The sequence below is a fragment of the Rhipicephalus sanguineus genome, chromosome 11, assembly GCF_013339695.2.
Source record: "Rhipicephalus sanguineus isolate Rsan-2018 chromosome 11, BIME_Rsan_1.4, whole genome shotgun sequence".
NCBI lineage: Eukaryota > Metazoa > Arthropoda > Arachnida > Ixodida > Ixodidae > Rhipicephalus > Rhipicephalus sanguineus.
Genome location: NC_051186.1, coordinates 104770811 through 104794645, shown reverse-complemented (window position 1 = coordinate 104794645; position 23835 = coordinate 104770811). Strand labels below are relative to the sequence as shown.

General features: G+C 43.2%; 2 protein-coding genes across 2 annotated transcripts in view; one reads left to right on the top strand and one right to left on the bottom strand.

Annotated features, from left to right (window-relative positions):
- Window positions 1–1823: 1823 nt before the first annotated feature.
- LOC119373902 (retinoblastoma-like protein 1) overlaps window positions 1824–23835 on the bottom strand; it is a 41926-nt gene continuing 19914 nt past the window's right edge. The window contains exons 6-15 of the mRNA XM_037643960.2: window positions 19703–19801; window positions 17159–17297; window positions 13947–14080; window positions 11586–11762; window positions 10159–10230; window positions 10021–10060; window positions 8475–8509; window positions 7024–7080; window positions 5891–6055; window positions 1824–5447 (exon numbers count right to left, since the gene is read on the bottom strand). Of these exons, the coding sequence (XP_037499888.1) occupies window positions 5286–5447; window positions 5891–6055; window positions 7024–7080; window positions 8475–8509; window positions 10021–10060; window positions 10159–10230; window positions 11586–11762; window positions 13947–14080; window positions 17159–17297; window positions 19703–19801 (1080 nt within the window). The 3' untranslated portion in view covers window positions 1824–5285. The remainder of the gene's footprint in view (window positions 5448–5890; window positions 6056–7023; window positions 7081–8474; window positions 8510–10020; window positions 10061–10158; window positions 10231–11585; window positions 11763–13946; window positions 14081–17158; window positions 17298–19702; window positions 19802–23835) is intronic.
- LOC119374527 (JNK1/MAPK8-associated membrane protein) overlaps window positions 18566–23835 on the top strand; it is a 329511-nt gene continuing 324241 nt past the window's right edge. Inside the window, exon 1 of the mRNA XM_049410788.1 lies at window positions 18566–18569. The gene's annotated coding sequence lies outside the window, so the exon portion shown is untranslated. The remainder of the gene's footprint in view (window positions 18570–23835) is intronic.

Below are 23835 nucleotides of genomic sequence, written 5' to 3'. Positions count from 1 at the left end.
TGTTCCCTGACCCACTCTGCTCTCTTCCTGTCTCTTAAGGTTACACCTATCATTTTCCTTTCCATCGCTCGCTGCGTCGTCCTCAATTTAAGTTGAACCCTCTTTGTAAGTCTTCAGGTTTCTGCTCCGTGTAAGTACCGGTAAGATGCAGCTGTTATATACCTTCCTCTAGAGGGATAGTGGTAGACTATCATTCATGATTTGATAGTGCTTGCCGAATGAGCCCCATCCCATCCTTATTCTTCTAGTTATTTCACTCTCATGGTTCGGCTCCGCGGTTACTACCCAAGTAGACGTACTCCTTTACAACTTCCAGTGTCTCGCCACCTATCGCAAAGCGCTGTTCTCTGCCAAGATTGTTCCACATTACTTTAGTTTTATGCATATTAATTTTCATACTTACTCTTCTACTTTCCGTATTCAGTTCAGTAATCATGAGTTGTAATTCGTCTCCCGCGTTACTCATCAATGCAATGTCATCAGCGAATCGCAGGTTACTGAGATACTCTCCATTAACTCTTATCCCTAATTCTTCCCAATCTAGGGCCCTGAAAACCTCCTGTAAACATGCAGTGAATAGCATTGGAGAGGTCGTGTCTCCCTGCCGTGCGCCCTTCTTTATTGGGATTCTGTCGCTTTATTGGGATTCTGTGATGCAGTACAACCACCCTACGTTGACTATGTAATTGCAAGCTTTGGCATGAATGCACGTGTACCAGCATAACTTGTAATAATGTATTTGCTTTTGCTATGTTCGGCTTTTATGAAATTTATTTTGTTTTCAATGAGTTATCATCATTATATGCACCCTATCTTGACAGTCAAACTTCACTACGAGTGCTTTTACGTGTACAAACCTTTAAAAACCACTTGCACCACATACCGCTTCCAATAATGTTCTCTGATAGATGACGTACTTAATAAATGGCTCTCTGTATATAGTAAATTATCTAGACACATGCTACAGATGTTGAATTTTCAATGCTGTGCACATGAAAATTTTATTTATTGCGCAAAAAAAAAAAAAAAACACAATACCGTTATACATACTTAAAGGTATGCAAGTATAAGTCATGTGCGCATTGCAGGTAACACGTAGACTTAAACGATGTGATCTTTATTTGAGAATACAATGAATCTCAACCATTTGCCTTACCTACACTGACGCACGCATGTGAAACTCTCGGCTTCAATTTTCAAAAAAGTTGAAGTTTAGTGCCCGACCTTTCTTGCTTTCTACTATTTCTTTCTCGAGTCTTTGTTTGTTTGCACTAACGTGCACCCCTTTTACACATAAAAGTGTTTTTACAGGGGGGTGCAGTTGACGCACTGAACAGCACAAAACCAAAAGCGGTGTTCACCGGAGTTAGTTGGTTCATAGCTAATACTGGTGTGAGCAGCGGAACTTAAAACGAGAGACAATGAAAAAGTCAGACAAGGACGTCGTCGCTGTACTAACAACTCATTTGTCAGTACGACGGCCTTGTCGGTCTTCTTTTTTGGCCCTCGTTTTAAGTTCCGCTCCCTTAAACCAGTATTAGCACAAAACCACATCACTCGAAGAGCACTGTTGGAGGAAAACAAGCGGCAACACACACCAATGGTCTTCAGTGCTCCATTCTTGGAACCTTCACTTCACTGCTCTGTTCTTGGAAATGGGACCTTGCAGCCTTCTGAGGAACTGATGTGCCATAATGAATTGGAAAGAAATATTTCCTGTATGGTTAGCGCACCTGGTCACACATTCTGGCAAGGCAGAGCCATACGCTTATTTTTGGCACTCTTTGGCCATCACTGGCCCCTGTGACATAAAACAACGCACATCATTGTATCTGTTCCTTTATGCACAGCACACGCACATGTCACAATACGCAGATTACATGAGCAAAAAACTATGACAAAGCACCGAATGGAAACAAGTAGCCAACTGTGGTGAAGCGAATTGCATCTTTCTAGACCGCACACCCATAAAATAATCCCAAGGAAACAAACTCCAAACACAACTTTGCTCGCCCAAGAAGGAACTGTTAAACCACCAGCAGCAAGTGCAGCAGCTCTCTCTCAAAACCTAACTGCAATGAAATTTCATGTTTGGCTGTAAATTGGTGCTACAGACGATGATAATGAACGAACTTGATTCAATTAGCAGAAAGATCCCCCTCCCCCTTTCAGAAGGGGGGACCCAACTTATACATCAGCCATGATCCCGTGGGCCCTGGCGGCGTCTTTGGCCTGCCGTACTAAACGTGTTTGTATTAGTGTGTCTGAGCTGAGGAGCGCGGCCTTCCACCCACGCCAGTCTGGGAATTAGACTACTGAAATAATCTAGGAGAAGCTGCTGTTGATTGTTCAAAGTTCTCATTGGTTAGCTTTTATTTTTATTTTTTCAGTTTTAGTGTCAAAAACATACACTGTTCCGAAAAATTATTGAGCATGCTTCATTCACTACCTAATACTAGGCACTCGCGATAAAAACTTACAGTACTTAGCTTACTGTACAATTTGCTTTTATAGCGTAGGAGTCACATGCAACAAATGCTATGACGAACACAAAAGCACCTTTGTACCTGCTTTTAAACTAGCCATACTCCACCGCTGGTAAAAGTTGTCATGCCTACATGCACGTTTTCCCAGCATTTGCACAAATGGGCACAATATGTGCACTTTACACCATCGCAATTATATTCAGCTTCCTATGCTGAAGCTTACTTCAAGCAAGGCAGAAAAGAAAAGATGGAAGCTTGGAAGCAAGCTGAAAATTACTTGAGCAAGGGGTGTTGCCAGAGTCAACATTTCAACAAGTCTTCTTCACTTCAAGGCAGTTGCTGCCTTGAAGAAGACAAGACCACTTGTCGAAACATTGACGTCAGCAACAACCCCTGCGCAAGGAATTTTCAGCTTACTCGAAGCTTTTTTTTTTCTGGACACGCAGGTAAGGGAATGACCGCCGGCACCGGAAATTCTCACAAGGTGGTGTTTTCATGTGGGTTCAAAGCAACGTCAGAGAGGCTGACTCTGCAGGCACGTATGTAAACCTGTTAGCCCGTGCTCAACAAAATGGCAAAGGCAAGCCGAGAAGACACAATGGAGCCCCCGGCAAGCCGGGAGCTCCAACAGGTACCCTCTGGCTAGTCCCTCAGGACCTCAATAAGTTTATTTGTCTGTCTGCGATCATAGTGAGCTGCATATGGCCATGATGGTGCAGAATGTGACTACCAAAAGTACTACACGCTTGTAAATGCAATATCATTTAGAGTAAAGCACCTAATAATGAGGCCTTGTAGCTTAGCTGAACGTCGTTGGATGCCTTTGAAATGCAGTGATCAAATGTATTTTTTCACACAATGATGTGCCAGGCCTTCACCTGCATCACAAAACAGGTCATGAATACTGGAACTCTTCAAGCATCATCCGACTCCAGTCCTACATGCTTCAGAATAGTCTTGAATGTTTGATGGCCATTTCGTAGTCCATAAAGTAAATCACAATCACAAAGCAATCACCAAGTAAGCCTGTTGTGTATCTGTCCTCATTACAATGTTTCATTTTTCTTTCTTACCTCTCTGTCCATTCTAACCCCTTTCCCGGTGCAAAAGGCAAACAGGATATTCAACCTCTGGTTAACCTGCCAGCCTCCTGCCCAACAATTATCTCCTCTCTCTCTCTCTTTCGCTGGATGACATTAAACAGGTCTGTCTAGAGACCATTAACCCAGTCAGAGATACTTGGGTCACAGCGACGTCCAGTGTAAAAAAGAAAGCCACTGACACACTAGGCTAGCTTTTGAAGCGCAACACTCTTTCAGTTTCACTAATACACCTGCAAGTCAGCACCTATTAAAGCACACAATTGCAATTGCAGAACCGTAGTCAGCTGGCATGTTAGGAATTACCATTTGTCATAACACATTGCCTAGCACCACTCATGAGAAATACAGACTCAAAATGTGGACTCAAAGGCTGCATGCACAATAAAAAGCTTAGGATCCCAACCTAAACATCAGAAAGAGAAAAGACTGGGAGCATGCAAGATCATTTATAATCATTATATAAATAACTGTATTAATGTTTAAACGACCATTTCTAGTCATTATGTAAATGACTGTATGAACGTTTAAATGATGCACATAATTTAACGGCCACGTGTTTCAATGAATCGCTGAATAACAGAGAAAACTGCTGCATTGCCACGAAGAAGGCAACATTGCACTATGAGTATATATATTGCAGATGCAAAGAGATCATAAACAGCAGCCTGTGCACATCGTTACAAAACCAGAAGTGTTGGGTTCTTGTACAATGCACACACATACTGAATTACCACTTCAAGTCAGCAGAGCAAATGCAACACTGCTTTCTAGCGTCTTCACCACCTCGCCTCATGCAAAGCGAAACAAGGGCCTTTGGCCCCTCACAAAGACACTCGACACAGGAACTGCAAGATACCTCATTGCAGAAACACAACATGTAAGAACACACATACACACGCATGTGGCAATTCACAGAATGATTCACTGTTAAAGGGAACACTAAGTTTGTATATTCCGTGACTGGTCGCAGCTCCATCATGACACGAAGGCCCAGGCAACAGTTACAAGGGTCTGAGAGCACCAATTATTTGTGTACTGTGCACCTTGCAAGGAACATCTAGGCATATTAGATCGTCATTCTGAAATCTAATGGACACTGGACAGCAAATAAAAGGGACACCGGACAAAAAACACGAAACTGAAAACTCGCACATGCACAAACACACACACCACTCAGCGTACCTTGTATATACCAAGGATCCTTACAAGAAAAAATAAAGAAACAAAAAAACGTCGAAGACTTGGCAATGCCAAATAAATGCTCATCCCACAGTGATTCCAGCGCCAACAAAGACACAGTTGCTTTTAGCAATGTATGCCGCAAGCTGGTCCCGCCATGCACGTGGTGCCGCACTCCTTGCACAGTTTGCCAAAACCACTGCACAAATGACAGGATCTGTCACTCTTTCCTGTGGCAGAATTACCTTTTTAAGCAACCTCAAGAGCACCACCAAGTTCAAAGCTTCTTTTTAGGTAATCAACATTCTTCAGGAGGCCCTAATAGATCTGGTCGCATGCGTAGCGGTTCTACAATTTTCGACAAAGCAATGCACATCAGCAAAACCAAAAGCACATTGCACAAGATTCGCAGCAATGACGAATCGTGCCAGCCCTGAAACAACGACATTAAACAGAAGAAGGAAGCCTAGCTTTTCCATTCCCTAGCCGCCTACTCTTTGGAGCTGCAAGCTCTGTTTTAGGGGTCCTGGCGACCCCTCACGAATGCCTCGATTTTCTCGTAGAGCACGTGTTTTTTGGTGGCTGGCTTGTCTTCCAAGGTATCACTGTCGAGCAAGATTCGCTTCCTCGCCACATCCACGCAAGCACTCCTAACCGTTTCATTGATCCTGAGGAGATCCTGTAAGAACACAAAAGCAAAGGATGAACCAAGAAAATGACAGCACATCATAAGTGCACCATGGTTGGGAAAGCGTATGATCATAAATGGAACCGCACAAATATATAGCCTGGTGTTGACAACGTCAAACGCACATACTTTTCCATGAGCACGACCCTATGATCAGCCATTCATGTCAGACAACATACAGAACTAAGCAGAACTAGGCATAACTAGGTTCTCTTTCAATCTTTCATAATACTGTGACATAAAGCGATTTTGTTTTTTTCTTTCCGTATAATGATTTCCCATCCAGGCATTTGCACCGGCATGGAAAAAATAGCGGAGGCATAGCATAGGGTTAAGTCAGGACCGAAACCTGTGGATTCATACACGGACACACTGAAAGCTGAAAGGACCCGACAAGGCTGGTGCTGTAATTAATAACTAGAACTAATACTCACCTTGGCTGGGCTTTGGTTGAAGTGGTAAGTGTGACGCTCGGGTGTCACAAAATGGTCAACCTTTAGCGGGGACACGAACAGCTTGATGTTGGGCGAAATCTGGCGTTTTGGCGAGTTGAGCATGTATTTGGCACGTGGCAGGGGTGTCAGGCAAACGATGTCATTCTGCAACAAATGGTAGGTTCCTCGATTATCAAACAACCTTGAGTGACTCCTTCCCCAAACATCCATTTACATTTTGAACAAGGCATGCAGTGGAACTTAATATAAAAGACATTATGAATGGCGGCAACCCAACTTACATTAGGTTAGGTGAAGTTTTAGACCTCGTGAAAAGCGTAGTTTCAGAGAGCGCAGATACAGGCGAGCCTACGTGCACAATTTTACTTTTTAAATATGAGCAAGAGCATCACGGAAAACTTGCTTGAATCCACACTTTGACACCTTTCATAGTACACGGTGACAAAATCTGCAGTTCACTTAAAGTTGTTTGGAGAGATCAAATATTTCATATAAAACCCCAGTCTTAGTCAGAGTATAAATTACTAGGGATGGGCGGATAGCGAACTTGAGGTTCGAAGCGAATCCGAAGCGAATAGTGATTTGGTCAAATTATTTTGGATCGAATAGTTCAAATAGTATGAGCATTTTTGTCATGACCCTTGCGCAATATTTTTAAGGATTTGAACTAGGTATGAGTGAATGTCACTTTTTTGGTTAGAAAAGCAGCCTTGAATAGTATGAAGATTTAAACAGGGTTCAAGTTATAAGTGGACGTTACAATTTAAAAATTACTATACTTAGCGCATATAAGCCCATATAACACGCTTTTAAACTTAAAATATATGTACATTTAACCTTGAAGTGTGGCTTCGCGGCAGTGCAGATTTCCCTGGATGAGTTGTTTCATGGCAGAGCAACCAGACGCTGCAGTGAAACCACCTTTACAAGAGGCGATGTGCGGTCAAATGTATACATATATCCGTTCATTTCGAATACTTCAAAATTTCGAATAATCTAAATTCGTATCGAAGCGAATTCAAATACTGTAATATTCGTTTGAATATTTGAAACGCCCAAATATTCGCCCATCCCTATAAATCACCAGTAAAGGCGTATTCTTAAAAACTCACCATCCTTGCACCCGAACAGAAGCTCTTGACAAATGCAGACATCTGACTTACGTAGATCTGCAAAATCATGCGACGTCAGTTGTCAACCTCGAAGCATAAGTGGCAATTCTTAACAAGAATCTAACATCCTTATTGTGCATAAAAACTTAACACTACATGATGTTTAAAGGAAGCAATCTCCAGGAATGATCAAGCGAGAAAAATTAGCTCTGTACTTAATTTTGTAACCTTTTGTTACGTGTTCCTTTAATGAATCTGCATACCAGAGTCTACAGTGCTAAAACCTACACACATGCTGGAACAGCAATGCAAAGTAACCCTTTTGCAAAGTGAGCAATAAGGTTACTTCTAAAACAATCACTGATGTTGTATCGATTTTATTTCTTTTGTGAAAAAAAAAAGGCATTGGGCAGATGCACTTAGGCAATGACTCGGCAACTAAAGCTTCTTGAACAAGCAACCGCTTTGCAATGTTGAAAAGGCCGAATCTGACAATTAGAGGCCACATCGTGGCAACCGAATTTTTCTGCATAGAGATACTCTGGCCGTGTAAATGTCCGTTTGAACTGTTTGGATAGTGCACAATGTGGCCATTATTGCAGTGAACGCCCGAATGTGAATGTCTCCTAGAAAAATTCAGTCTACATACACTTTTACACCACTACAGTTGGTCACAACCTAAGAAAAAAATGCCAGCCCCACCCACAGCCATTGCTGTGCCTCCCACAGAGAATTTGCATAACTGCTCCATCCAAGAGAGCTTACTCATTTTCATGAAGTCAAGCCCTTCTCGAGTCTTTCACACAGTTGACTTTGCAGTACAGACATGTCTTTGTGTCGCTGCTTTTAGGTCGGAAACTTGACCGTGCTGGTAAATTTCGTCAGGGATTGTGACATCGCTGCTCAGTGAAACATAATGTTTTAGGTAGGAGCGATGAACCTTTAACTGTTCACAAGCGTCATATTTGCATTAGCCAAGAAAGAGTGCCTACGGTTCGAGCGGAACCCAGCTAGCACGACTGTCTTTTACGGGTGAAAAGCAGGCGCACCATGGTTCTGTCGGTGGAGCTTGAGACTTTTTTTTCAGGTTGCAACTGAGGGCTGATCTCGCGTGTTTTGAATCGATCACGTCTTGTGACATCTGATGGCATTTTCACATTAGGTTCCATTTTCGAATCTTTATGCACACAGTTGTTGTGCGTTTGCCTTCGCAGACGTTAGTGTACGACTATACTACTACAAAACTTGCTCTATGTGATGACCAACAAGAGTCTAATGATACGGCTTTGCCTATGTTATGGTAGCTTTAAGCTGCAGTCGGTACTGCCATGTAAACTGGAAATGAAAACTCGTTGCAATTGCTTTGGACTGCGCAATACCTAATAAATCATGCAGACTCTTGCCTTACAAGAGTCCAGGGAATATAAATCTAAACGCTGAACACTACTCACGTCATTGTAAAACTTGATGATGTCATCCCGTTCATCTGAAATGAAATGGAAAGCATGTTTAAGTACACCACTAACAGGCAAAGACAAGACACCATAGTCAACTCCTGTCACCATGTTTATACCAGGGGCCGTATGCTGAGATGAGCACTTTTAGCAACAGTGTCACTTTACCTCGTCAACTGATCACTTTACTTCATCACTTTACTCATCACTTACTTTACCTCACCAGCCCGCGACATCATCGTTACACTGGCCGTTTGTGTTTTCAAACGTCACACAACACAAGAGTGAGTATACTGTACAAGCACAGAGCGATGCAGGTGTGACGCATTCGAGGGTACCGGCTCCTACGCAGTGGCTTGGCTTTGCTCTGGCTACTTAAAATATGGCTATATGAAATATCGTGTAATTTTTTAAAGCACAGTATAATTTTTAAAGAATGCACGCTCGTGTGAAATGTATTTTCGCTGAAAGTTTAAAACGGTGTACTCACAGAGTTCAGCCCAAGTAATGCCATGGAACAACGCTAGAAGCCGCCATCTATGTCACTGAAATGCTAGACTTCACCACCAACCAACAATGAAAAGGTGCCTTCATTTACTCCAGGTGTGTCGACAGCACCACAGAGCATTAGGACGTTAAAATTCACGTCACCGAAGATACTAGACAGCGCTATCAATTTTCTGGTTTTGCTTACTAGCCAATCGACACGCATCGAAAGTGACAATTCGGCAATATCTTCAAAAGTGATCGCCTCAGAATACAAACCCAGTTTACCTGCGAGGCAATCAGTACATGCATAAACTGTACTGGGGTTCCCTTTTTCTACAAATGGGCCACTATGTCCTGTAAACATTTGCTGCACACTACACTCAAACCTCATTATAACAAAGTCACATCTGCCACGAAAATAACTTCGTTATATACGAAAATTCGTTATAAACGTTTATTTTTAGCACTGTAGCTATAACAAGACTATTTTTCATTTACTTCGTTATAACCGATAATTCGTTATATCTGTGTTTGTTACATCGAGGTTCGAGTGTATTGTTACCATATACCGTAAAATCCCGAGCAAGTGCCCCCCCTACGGTGAAACATAATCCGACAAGATTTGGAGGGGGCGCTTGCTCGGTCACAGATCAAAATTCAAGATGGCGGTGGGAGGGCCGCACGTGCTTCCAATAAAATGGTTTATTGAATAGGCATGCATTCATTGCCGTTACCAGCTCTCGTCGGGCAAATAAAAACAGTGAATGAAGCAGTGAAAATGGCGGGATGGGGTGGCACTTGCTCGGCGGATATTTCAAGTCTCCCGAAAAAGGGAGGGGGCGCTTGCTCGGGATTTTACGCTACCTTCCTGCAGTCCACAAGCTAGGCACTACTGCCATGTGGTAGTGTGAATGCAGTAATAAATGTGCAGTTGACTGCCATTTACAAATGGACACATGTTTGAAACAACGCAATGCAATGTCTGTGATGCATGAACATTGCCACAGTACCATAATGACTGCATGATTAACACGGAAAGAAAAGTGGTCCTCACCGTGTCCTGCAGTGCGTCTCAAGTAAACGCTGCGGTACACCTGCAGAGTGTCAGACAAAAACACAATTGAGAGGTATTCTTTAAGAGGCACACCACCAATAAAAAAGAGGCCAGCTGATCTGTAAAGGTCTTACTCACATGGCTTTTCTTGTGAGACTGCTCCCGGTAGCAGTTCAGAATGGCTTCAAAACTAGTTTGGATTTCGGTTACCTAGGAAACAAGAAAAAATTTCAGACTCCTGTTTATCAAAGGTTTACCTCATTAACTCCTAAGCCTAAAGTGTGCTCACCCTAAGCCTTTTTGTATGATTTACCAAGGATGACCTTAATGAAAACCAGCAGCTGCTGGTTTTTATTAAAGTTGTGTCAAACAAAGGGACGAGCCCTCAAAATTCCCTTCCTTCAATTACCAGGGGTGAGCCACACTCGTTTAAGTACGTTCTGTTTAGCTTGCCAGAGACGAGCGGCCGCAGTCAATTCGGTCTGAATAGTTCATTCGGGTTTACACACTTGAACATTTCCTTTCATACCTTGGATTTCCTTCGTTATCACCTATTCAGATACAGTACTCTCAGTAAAACAAAACACCTTCCTCTAATATGATTGGTTTCATACTTGACTTCAGCCCCCCTGTTCACCTCTCAGTAAACCAAACTCCTGTAAGGCAGAACAGATTTTCCAGGTCCCTTCACATACTGTTTAACAAGGGTCTACTGCTTTTACTTCGGATCCTTACGCACACACTGACAGGCAGCCTCGTTTAAAGGTTACATGTCTTTCACTCATATACCGTATTTTCTTGCGTATAACTCGCACAGAATATGCAGGAAATTTGGACCTAAAGTCGAAACACGAATACTTATGCGAATTTCGGTGCACAAGTTGGCTTTTCGGCACTGCTTCATTGTAAGGCAAAGAACGTGGCTTCACGGCAATGCACAGAGATCTTTTAGAGCGAAAGCTGTACTGCGCCATGTCTCCCAAGGTCATTCATCACGTCACAATGACCTTGGGCCGCCGGTGTGTGAGCCACCGGAGCGCAAGCGTGGCAGGCGTGGCATCTCGCCATGTGATCAGCTGCAGAGTGACGTCGCAGCTGCACTCACTTGAAGCCTCACCGCTGCAGTACCAATAACTGTGGTGTTGCATTTGTGCATGAGTCTACAGCAAAAGTTAGCAGGGTTACATGCGTTTGATAACTGAAATGCGGCCCTCGCTTGTTTCGCTCTTTCCTTCACTACGCTGCGTTTGTTGGCTCACCTCTGCAAGTGCTCCGCTGTAAAAGAACTTGGCTTGGCGCATGCGCAACTAAGTACAGCGTAGATGAAAAAGGTACAACGCACAAATTTACAGATTCATGAACTTATGCAATGCAGGTTTACAAAAACCATGCAGAAGAGGCACAGCTAACAGAACTGCATTGAAGTGCATGGTCTCTAGGAAGCATTTGTACAAAACATAGGGCACCTGACAAGAGAGGGTTAGTGTGCCATAACGACGACTCACAATAATGAGACACTGCAACTACCATAGCAGACAGATGCAAGAAAGCCCAGAAGAGCTTACCTTGGCACCAACATACAGTGCACACATGAGGAGTTGATCGAGGTGCCGGTCTCTCATGAGGTCAATGTGCGCCACGAGGGAATGTTCGAAACAGGTCCAGATCTTGTGCTGGACGTCCTTTTGAATGCCCAGTCGCTCGCACATGTCCAGAAAGCGCACGGCCGCCAAGTGGTACACCTGTATGAGATCGCACTGAGAAGTTATCTTTTGCCAACGGTAGCCAATACCAACACATGAGACTAATTCTTTGGGCAAGTTGATGATAGGTGTTAAATGTTAACAGTAAGTAGCACAGACGAAAGGAGATAACACACGGAGGGCAGTTGTCTTCTTTCGTCTCTGTTATTCTGTGCTTTCGTTAACTTTAAACAAAAACATGTTTAATCTATGAAAAGACGTGCCTTTCTTTGGGACAAGATGCGCTATACTTGCTCAAATGTAAATTTTGTTTTATTTTTTCAAGGCTTCCAGACTCAAGGAATCCCCTCCGTTATGTTCGAAACCACGGTCAAACTGTAACATTTTCCTTTTCATTTCACACCCAAACATGAAGTGATCAAAGGAATCACCTGCGATCAAACATGATCAAAGGAAATTTAGGTTTTGCATACCAAGATCATGATCTAAATATTACACGCACTGCAGTAGGTTACTCAAGATTAAATTTAATAACTACCTGCAGTTCTCTACCAAGCACCCAATGCACCGACAGATGAGAGTTCTAGCATACTGCCACAATGGAAGGTTCAATATTAGATGTAATAAAGCAATAACTGATATGGTTCAATGTAACAAAACAAAACAAAACAAAATCACGAGATCCACCACCTTAAGGTGTGTGGGACTAATTTCCAGCATCCAAAATTTCCTTAAAGGGCACTTAGCACTTCATGCACAAGTGTTTTCACATTCCATTTCCGGTAGGCTTGTGCGAATAGTAAATTTTAGGTTCGAAGCAAATTTGAAGCGAATAGTGATTTGGTCGAATAATTTTGAATCGAATTCGAATAGTATATATCACATGTTATAAAGAAAAATTAGCATACTTGTCATGACCCAACTAACCTGCACAATATTTTTTAAAATTGAAACAAGGCATGTGCAAATCTTATTCTTTTCGGTTCAAAAAGAAGTGGAAGCAACTTTGAATAGTAGCAGGATTTGACTTTTAGTTAAATGCAAGTGACAACCTGTAAAATATGTTACGTCTGAAAATTTACTATACTTAGAGCATATAAACCAATATAATGAGCTTTTAAATTAAAAAAAAATGAAGAATCATTGTGAGGGTAATTTGTTCAATGAACCTTGAAGTGGGGCTTCGCGGCAGTGCATATTTCCCCTGGATAGGTGTATTCAGAGCATAGCACCCCTCCAGTGCAGTAAAACCACCTTTACAGAGGGTCACATGTGGTTTATACATGTCTATTCGTTCATTTTGAACGCTTCGAAATTTAGAATAATTTAAATTAGTTTCAAAGTGAATTCGAATACTGCTATATTCGTGCGAATATTCGAACTGCTGGAATATTCGCACGAGCCTAAATTCCGGACAAATGCGGCCACCATGCACAAGAAATGATTCTGTGACTTCTTGTTCCACAGAAAAGTGTCGCGGTGTCATGGTGGGTCAAACTGTTCATATTTCATCTCAGTTAGCTCACATGCGACCTGGACGTATTGCACTGAGTTGCACGCGTGCACCAGCGAAGCTACATGATACCCGGTTTGAAAAGGGAAGCAAGACTAGGAGTTTCGTCAGCATAAACAGCGAGAACTGTTGCACTTGTGAACAAACCGATTTGTTAAAAATAAATAATTTTCCAAACCACTAAGGCATTTGAAGAGATGAAAAATTCGTGAACACCGGGTGTTGCTAGAGCCGACCTTTAGGCAATCGGACTTATCTCGGTGATCGGAACAAGGGACTTGTCTCGACGATCGGAACAAGACAGCGACGTTTCAGCGATCGGAACAAGACGACTGCAACTTCAATGCTGCAGTTGCAGCGTTGAAGAAGACAAGTCGGCTTATCGAGACTTCGGCTCCAGCGAAACCACGTGTTCACGGATTTTTCATCTCTTCAAGCTTCCATCTTTCCCTGAACTTCTGCCTTTTTTTTTTTACATCAGTTATTTGAAGCGATAAGGACAAAGTTTAGCTGGCTGAAGTGTCATGCCTGCAGTCCTCATCAAAGTTTTTTCCAGCCGAAAATTCTTGAAGGAATCCATTGGACACAGAAATTTCAAGATGGAGGGATGGGAAGGGGGGGGGGGGGGCTGCACACCCCTTATCTAGGTGCCTTGTTCTAGACTAGCGCTACCCTTCAGCGTACCACTAGCACACGTCAGTCGTGAGTACCTTTCGAAAGAAGAGCGCAAGGGAGTCGCAGCGTGGAGGCCTGTTATCTCCGGAAGCCTCGGGCGATGATGGCGCGGAGCTGGCCTGGGCTGCCGTCCTGCCGTGACAGCTACCCGCAGAGCTCCTCTGAAAAGCTATGAAGTAAGAAAATTACCAAAAGTAGTAATTACTAGCGAATGCATGATGCAAGAAGCCAGGGAAAAAAAAGCTTTCCGAGTTACAGCTGGCCCCCACCCAGACATCATGTGCAGAAATAAAAACAGCAACAGCAACAATAATAGGCACTATACAGAGATAAAAAGAAATGTGTACAGTATGGCTGCTATACGCTCTGCTGTTCATATTTCTGTTCAAGCCCCTGTAGCCTGGCTGTTAATAAAAGGACATTATAGATATCTTTGATTGTGTCTTGACTGTGTCCCTAGTGTCTTTTTATTACCAGTCAGCTTACGAGTGCATTAAAAATTCGAACAGCAGAGTGCGTAGGTGCCACACTGTTTGCACTTCTTTTTATCGCTATAATACGTAGCACAAAGTGCACAAAATGGGAAAAATATTAGCAAACATACTCATAAAAGGGGTAGACTTCTCTTAAGTGCGTAGCACTTTAGGAGCCCGGCTTGTCATCTGTCCATCCCAGGTGGTGTGAACATGCTCAAAACCAAGTGGTCGATACAGGTCTAAAACAAGGCTAGCAATGCTCAAAACCGGTTTAAAATAAGTCAGCAAGGTCTAAAATAATATAATTTAAAGAAAAACGAAGTAAATGCAATAATTAACTTCAAATCGCTAAAAACTTTTCGGAAAATGTGCGGCTAACTCCCGCGCTGCACATGAGAGGGCGCCACCGCCTTGCCAAGCGCATGATTGTTCCTCCAACCGGTGCTTCTTCGGTGTCTTTGTCGCTACATCTGAAGGGGGAAAGAACCTGACGGAATTCGCTGCAGATGATGCGTATCTCAACTGCCGTATCAAGCAGGAAGTCGATAAAGAAGAGCAAAAAGCAGCACGCATGTCGCACAATGAGTTTGCGAATCTCCCTAACAAGATTTTTCCCCTCTTTCTTTTGTAATCGTGATGAGGTGCAAAAATTTCACAGGGCAGGCAATTTTGGTCCAGTTTTTCCACCTGTGCTTAACAGCTGTGAGCCCTTTTCGTGGAGACAGCAAGCTATTGTTTTTAATAAATGCCTTTATTTGTTCACGTATGTACACCACACAACTGACCCCTGTCTATTCCTGTCATTAAAGGCCTGAACACACTACCCAAACACACTAGCAACACACTAAATGCACGCGGCACGGCAGTGGCGGTGCTGCTGCGGCAGTTGGCCTCAGCAACTTGCAGCAAGCCCCATTTTACAGTGTTGTACAGAAGGTACAAAGGCTGGCACAGCTCCCTCCACAGTGCATTTTGGGGGGGGTCACACCAATTTACAACAGCCCAGAGAGGATTACGTGTTTGTTGAAAGGGTGCTAACCAGCTCAGTTGCGCATCAGAAACGACGTTTACTTGTCATGGAGATATGCACACACAAGTTCTAAAAACCTTTCCATTACTGCTGTGTAGCAAGGCTCGTGATAAGCAACACACGTGCATATGCTATGCTTCCTGGTGATGTCAGAGGCAAAAGATTACTTATATGATGAGCACTGAATAAGCACTATCATTCTTTCGGCTTCCTGACTTGGCATGTGGTTTGATACACTACAGTGACAATGAGGATGGGACTACGCCAACTGTGGGGCGACACCCCCGAAGCAACAAAGCCCAGCACTGGATGCGAGTTGCGGCCATCTTTATTGGGGCTAAATGTTCTTGTCAGCGGTTTGTGGTCTGTGACTGGTTCGAATGAGTTACACCTCTGTTAAAAACCATGCCTGAAAGACAGAATGACCAAGCCGAACCAGTGCTAAATCTCCCCATCAGTGCTAAACCAGCGTCCGGGTGGGTCCCCCCACCTACCTAGCACGCATGTCCAAAAGGGGTGAAGGAACCTCTCTGATTAGTCTCCCCACAAAGCAGCGCACTGTGAGAAACTGCGCACGTACCCATTCCTCCCGTCGCATGAAAATGTTAGCATGCAGCAGCTTTGGAGGCTCACGTTTTGCCAGCAGTGACGCGTCACACTCGTTTTTCCACTAGTATATTTGGGCCTTAACAACACTGCACTGCTCAGTCTAGCAGCCTATACTTCTACATGCAGTGAATGTCCATACCACCCACAGCATTAAGGTACACTGGGGGATTAAAGTTTACAACCACGACTGAAGACCCAAGAGTAGACATGATTTCATCATTATCTCCCACAACATGCCTCATGCTATATGCTGAGATGAGCAGCAACTTTCTCATTCGTGAAACATCCTACGGTTTGCAAATTAATCATTAGCCCATTATATTTACAGCATGAGGCGACTTCATCAATTATGTCACACTACCAGGCTTGCAGCAATGGTACCATCTCTCAAGGGGCTAGCTGGCTCATTCCAGTGAAAGAACGTGAGCTTGGGAATGTTGGTACTCCATATTAACACCTATAGCGCACAAAAAGGAGCATGGCACAGATGTACAACGTGGACACAGCGCTAACTTTTAACAAACGATTTATTTTACAAAGCAACACAAGTAAACAAGAAACCAGGCAGCAATGCACGCAGGTGCACGTGTGAGATTAGAACATTTAAAACATCAATGATAGATGTGAAAATTAAGATATGAAGTTGAAGATAACATAAAAGTGTGGCAAAAAGAGTAAAAACTGTTCCAAGATTACTAGGTCACGCTATATTATACCATCTCTGTCAAGTCACCCTGACTGTCACATTTAAGAATAATAATAATTGTTGGGGTTTAACATCTCAAAACCACAATATGATTATGAGAGACGCCGTAGTGGAGGGCTCCAGAAATTTTGAGGACCTGGGGTTTTAATGTGCACCTAAATCTAAGTACACGGGCCTCTAGCCTTTTCGCCTCCATCAGAAATGACAACCTGCGAGTCAGCAGTCAAGCACATTAACCACTGGACCACCGTGGCGGGTGTCACATTTAAGAAATCTTTTTTTGTTTTTTTTTTACAGCTCAATTGAAGTCGTGCTAACACACGTGTCTTCTGTGCTGGCAATCATCGCCACTTAAATTTTGTCTGCGTCGGGCTTCGTCCTATGGCCCTGACAGACGCATTCTCAAATACTCTGGTGAACACTTACCCGTTTTGTTTGTGTCTAAGTGGCCTTGGTTACTTCCTGAGTGACCCGGTGATGGGTGTGCCATGGAAGGTGCGCCATTCACATTGTCCTCATTTCTGAGGGATTCTTGGAATGTTTCGATTCGCCACTGAGGAAAGACCTAGAGAAGAAATCTGACCTTAGTAACGATAAGCAGGGACTTCAGGAGAGGAGACATTCATTTACTTACTTATTTATTTATTTATTGTACCCTTAGGGCCCAAGGGCATTACAGAGGAGAGTGGGGATACATAAAGAATATGACATAATTCACAATGCATAACGAAAAAAAAAAGAAAAAAAAGTAGAAGTACAAAGTATTTGGCAAAAACACACAGCCAGACAATGAATTAAAATAGCAGCGGGGATATATGAGAACAATTTTAACAGTAAGGTAAAAATTACACATATATAGTAACAAGCATATATACATTCAGAGAAGAGTAACTGAGAAGAGCAAAAGAGCATTCAATGATGTGAAACCAAATTTAACATAATCTTTCTTTTAGACTGTCACAACTGCAGCGTAATGGTCTTTTTTTTTTACATGAAGACATATTTGTTTTTACATAACAGGAGCACAGTTTCCCAGTAAGACAAAACGAAATTATTTGCTCATCGCAAAACAGAAGTGGGTAATCGAGCTCAATTCAAATGTGATTGATAAGACAAAAAAAAAAGAGAGCCACGTTTTCTCCAGGAGAGCTACATTTCAGTACGTTAAAGCAAGTCTGATATCGTAAGTCAACGCAAAAAACACGCAACGGACGGAACACGAACGACGACGTGCATTACGTACCAACAAGCCCAACTCGCCACTTTAATTTGATATCATAAGCTCGTGGAAAAAATGACAAAGTGATTCTCATCATGCCAGATAGCCACATCATTGCAATATGTTAACTGCAATAGAACCTTCTACAAGAAACTAGTGATAGAAACCCTTTTAATGAGGTTAGTTGTAGACTAGACTGAGCTTTATCTTTATATGAAAAGCTTAAAGGGACACTAAAGGCAAATATTAAGTCGACGTTGATTGTTGAAATAGCGGTCCAGAAACTTCGTAGTGCTACTTTTGTGCCAAGGAAGTGCTTATTTTGAAATAAAATCACGTTTTTAGTGGTCCGAATCGCGTTAGCGCGCTTCAAATCTCCCGCCTGAAAATACGACTTTCATACGTCACTGCTGCCGTGCCCAACGTTGCCCGCTTTTACTGCGCGGCCGCCGACACTAGTAGCAGCAGAGCGGAAGTAGCGGGACCCACAGTAGCAACAACGGCCATCGAAGCCATCGAAGCTTGCCGCAGTCTCGCAGTCCCGCAGCGAGCACACACGCAGAGGTTTTGACTGTTCAGCACACTGGCGCAATGGCATGACACTAAGCCACTTCGAGCGTAAGGGTTCATTCCGCGGCACCCAGTGAAAAGACACACCGGTATCCTTGCTGCAGCACTGGCGTTCTGCGCCATTCGGGCATCCGGCAATATCACATGCATGCGGAATTTTGTCGAACTTTCGGTCAGAGAGACTTTCACGAGCGCGCAAAACACACGCGGCAGTACGCGATCCCGAAACTACCACTGAGACGCGACCGTGTGAGCGAAGCAGGGCGCCAGGCGAGGCGCAGTTCGGCGAAAACGGAACCTTTGAACCACGCGCGCCGTTCCCCATATGGAAACGCCACGGAGGTTCTTTTTTCCATGAATCAAGCGGAAACGAACAAACAGCATTTTATTACGTCTTTTGAAGCTCGGAAAGTTCTTTTTTTACTGCTGCTAGTTTGATTACTAGCGATTTTTTGTAGGCCGACTTCCATACGTCATCGGGATCACATCGAAAATGTCCCACCCGTGGCGCTCATCATGTGATACATTTAGCTTAATTTCTCGGTAAGTAGAGCACTGCTGTTGATAATATTGCCGTTTTAGAAGTTGTCATACATTGGGCTTTCACTCTGACATAAATTGTTATTTGCCTTTAGTGTCCCTTTAAGAGAAATGTTGAATGTCCTCAATTTTTTTTTTAATACTTCTATTGCACTCTGCATCTGATCACTGATATTATGCTATGAAAGTTTACAAATTTTGTTACAATGATTAGCTTAAATGTTCCATCTACTCACATGCAATTACGATGTGGAATAAGTTGCCGCAAACTGGCATGGACTGCCATATATGGCTGAAAATTTTTCAGACATTTTTCTTTGGTTCGGTGGACTTTGTAGTTTTTCTGGTGCGATTCAAGTACGTTTATTACACGTGTCATTATTACATGAGAACATTTTTCGTTCATTTGTCCTGTTTCTCAGTATTTTAGTGAAATCTTACATTGACTTCGTAATGTTATATATAGTACGTTTCAGAAAACCCGCCTATGGTTCTTTCTTTCTCAGCAGCATTAAGCACCTGCAAAAATACCTGTGTGCCACTAAAGGCTGTTTGTAATAAACAAATTAGTTAATCAAATTAGCGCTAAACTTATTTTAAAGCATCATGGCATCAAGAAGAGCAGTACGCAAGAGTCATACCTCTTTGCACTGGGGTATATTCTGCTGAGCACGGCTGATCACGTCCCACAGTGGCGAGTCGTCCTTCCAGGCGTGACACTCCAGAATTTGCTCTTCAATCTGCACAACACACCTACTGTCAGCCCATCCGGGATTTAAGAGATGTCGCTGCATGAAGCTAGGCAAGTAGTCGACTACTTCTGCGACTTTCTCTCAGAGCTCATGACCTGCCGACGTCAAAAGCCTCAGGTTTCTTTGGTACACGGTGTTGTTGACATGCACCCTTTGTATTTTCTCTTGTGTATAGCCTGCATCCCCAACTACAGACTGAGGAGAAAAAAAAAAGAAGTTTTCAGCTTATCCGTACATCTCTTCATGTTACTGTGCTATTGGAATACTGAAATGTGTTTACCATGTTATTGGAACACATGCTTCAGCAAAGTTTTAGCTCCCCATACGTAAATGTTTATGCATTTGCATAAACGTTTATGCTTACATTTGTGCAAACCATTAAATCATGATGATAACTGGATTTAATGTATATTTACTTAAGATTCACTTCTGTGGCAAAATCGTAATAGCGGTTTTTGGCACGTATGGTATTCCAGTACACACAAATGGGTGTCCTATAGACATCTTGTGACAATTGTAGAAGGGTACGCATTTGGGCTGGTTGGTTCATGATTACGGGTGAGAAAGAGCGCTAAAAAGACGGGACAGACACGGGTCTCGTGTCCTTTCTTGTCCCGTCTTTTTAGCGCTGTTTCTCACCCGTAATTGTGACAATTCATGCAACAATAATTGTATTCACGTTTATCTGTTTTCACCTAGGGTTATGAGGAAAAAGCAAAAAGAAATTTCTCGTAGCCACAGAATTACACGCCGCTGCAAGGAATTTACACCAGCAGAGAATGCACCACGTTTCTGCAGTAGCAATTTTGTGCTTGCCTGGTTCATCTCGGCCCCGCCAGATGTCACCACCTATCCGGCCTTTTTAAGTTTAGGGCTACGGTAACCCGGCTGGTCACAATTGGTGCTCGCACTTTGGCTTGTCCTGACTCGGTGGCTGGAGTCTCCGTAAAGCAAATCTCGCGAGTAGCTTAAAACGACGTGAATCCACGAGATAAGGCCGTAAATGTAAAACGTATCCAGCAAGCAGTTTACGTTCTCTGAAAGCAAGTCTAAGTTCCCTAAAGGGTGCGTGCATGTGCAGATTCTGTGCGGTACTCCGGTAACATGTAAAGTGTACGAACAAACTAAGAATCTCTAAAAACAAAAACATTGTTGATCCGTTTCTGTAACGACCCTTCTAGGGTTAACAGTATTAATAAACAAATCAAACAAAACAAAAAAAATCCCTGAGTGGTGCTGTGAAGCCGCCTTCCTTGCATTACCATGAAGGAGCGCCGTGAAGCCAACTTGCTCACTGAAATTCATGTATTACTCATGCCCCGACTTTAGCTCAGAATGTTTTTAATATTTTGTGCAGGTCATTAGCAAGAAAATATGGCACACCTCAGATACGTTTTTACAATCAAGCGCTAGCAATTTACATATACAGTCCACATAGAATTTTTCAGACTCTACAGGGACCACACAATCGTACAAAATTAATAAATGCATGCATTCATGCATACCTTTCTTGCGACCCTCAAGGGCTCAAATTGCCACAGCCATCTCTAATATAGCTCAGAAGGCATGCAAGTGCACTTACATACTGTAAAATGCCGAGCAAGCGCCCCCCTCTCCCATTTTCAGGAAATCTCAAACAGGCGCCAGTGACCGAGCAAACGGCCCCTTCCTCCACTGCAGCTACATTTTTTTTTTCAAGACGAGCATCGCTTGTGTAAACATAACCGCAAGAATGAGTACACTGAATGCGTATCTAATGTTGTTAATGAAATTCCATTGTCACGTGGCCGGTCATGTATTGGTCAAACCAGTCGTTGCTTCAATGGTTGGAAAGTGACGAGGGGGAATAAAAACAGTAAATAAACAAAGCATTTCATTAGAAACATGGATGGGCATTTTTATTTTTAAACACTCTCTCGCCGCCATCTCGAATTTCAGTCCGGGACCGAGCAAGCCCCCCCCCCCCTCCAAGTTTGGTCAGATTATCCTTCACTGTAAGGGGGGGGAGGGGGGGGGGGGCTTGCTTGGCATTTTACGGTAGGCATCTCAGTGCTCATACTATGACAAGGGACAGTGAGTGCATGCATGTATAATAACGCAACACATACACTACAACGTCCCACGGCAATGGTTCCTTTCTATTTTTGGTGCGCTTCACTGCACAAGTTGTGTGTGCTTGACTGCGCAGCACCTATGCATTGCGGCTAAGGTGACTTTTGGGAACTGCTACAAAAGTAAGTGGATTAACGTGCAGGAGCACCGGCGCAAAGCTGTGGGATGAACGTGGTGGTACTGCTGGCTTCATATAATGTCTGTTCAGATCTGCAATCACATCATAAAGTCGTGGACAGCAAAAAGTTCGAGCATTTGAAATTTCGGATGTCCTTATACACCAGTGCTATGAGGTATGTGGTAGCACCACAGAGGAGTCTGAATTGTCAGGTATGTTAGAAAAATGGGTCAGTGGCTGCACCAGATAGATATAGGCTGCACCAGTGGCTGTACCAGATAAACCTCTGAATCATCAAGGTACATCTGGAGAATTGTGCCCATCATAGCTTAGTCAAGCATCTGAGCTTGCTACAGCACAGAACTGTGCTTCCGTCTAGCACACAATGAGTCAATGAAAGCTGTGGCATACAAGATTTCAGTGAATATGTCTACCTTTCTTCCCGCCACCTCCTCTTTCTTATCTTTTCCTTCTTTGGTGACTATGAAACACACAAGCGACTTCATGCAGTGTTATCTTGCGGATTTCCTCTAGAGTGTAACTTGTCATCAAAACTAAAACTTAGCATGACCGTGCATCCCGGTGACTGCTGTTACAGTCTGCCTTCATTTGGCAGTCCTACAGAATTAAAAAATTGAAGCCTAGCACAACGTAGTACTGGTACATAAGAGTCACCGAAGAGCGCCATTCGCAGACGGGATCAAATGTTCAAAAGGGCATGTATGTGTGTATGTGTGTTCACGCTGTGTTTGTGCACAGCACAGAGATTGCTCTCTTTTTATACGCTCGCTCCATGCATGAGCACAAGCAACGGTCAGCGCCAGCCAGATATTGCGTGTCAAGACACGAGCAGCCCGAAAAGGTGACATGTCAGCCAGTTGAAGGACCCCCTTTCCACCAAGGCCTTCCCCATACCTTTTAATATACGGGTGTCCCAGCTCACTCTGCCAAAGATATTAAAAAAAAACCATGGCGCCCTAGAAAAGTTCTACCCCTTGTCTATTAGTGGTAGTCGTGTGTTCATACAACCTGCATTTCTTTCATGACTAAGCACTATATAATGATTTAACTTTAATTAGCCAACTTTTTTATTCTTGCTCGAATCGGTAAAATAATTTTATGCTGTAGGTTGCCTCAAATAATCCCACAATGAAGCATTTATTCTGCGCTCAAATCTGCCTGGTAGTTTTTTTCCTAGAAAAAAGCAAAAGCGTGCGAAACGTGCCAAATATGCAACGGCGAGCGGGCCGCTACTCAAGCACTTCCAAGCGCTCTTTGAATGATACGTGGCTGCGTTTGTTCATCGTACAGGGCTTCACACTATTTGATGGGTGCGCATCAAAACACACCACTGACACGTACATCATCGACTGTGAAGCCCTGCAAAATGCGGTGATGAGAGACGCAGCCTTCTATCAACTAAAGAATGCTTGGAAGCACTTGAGCAGCGGCATGCGAGTGCGCGCCTATTTCATATTTGGTGTGCTTTGTGCGCGTTTATTTTTTCCAGAAAAAAACTACCAGGCAGATTTCAGCACAAAATAAATGCTCGATTCTGGGGTTTTTCGAGGCAACCTACAACATAAAGTTATCATTTTACCGACTCGAGCAAGAATAAAAAAGTTGGCTCAGTAAAGTTAAAGGGACACTAAAGGCAAATATTAAGTCGATGTTGATTGTTGAAATAGCGGTCCAGAAACCTCGCAGTGCTACTTTTGTGCCAAGGAAGTGCTTAATTCGTAATAAAATCACGTTTTAGTGGTCCGTGTGGCGTTAGTGCACTTCGAATCAG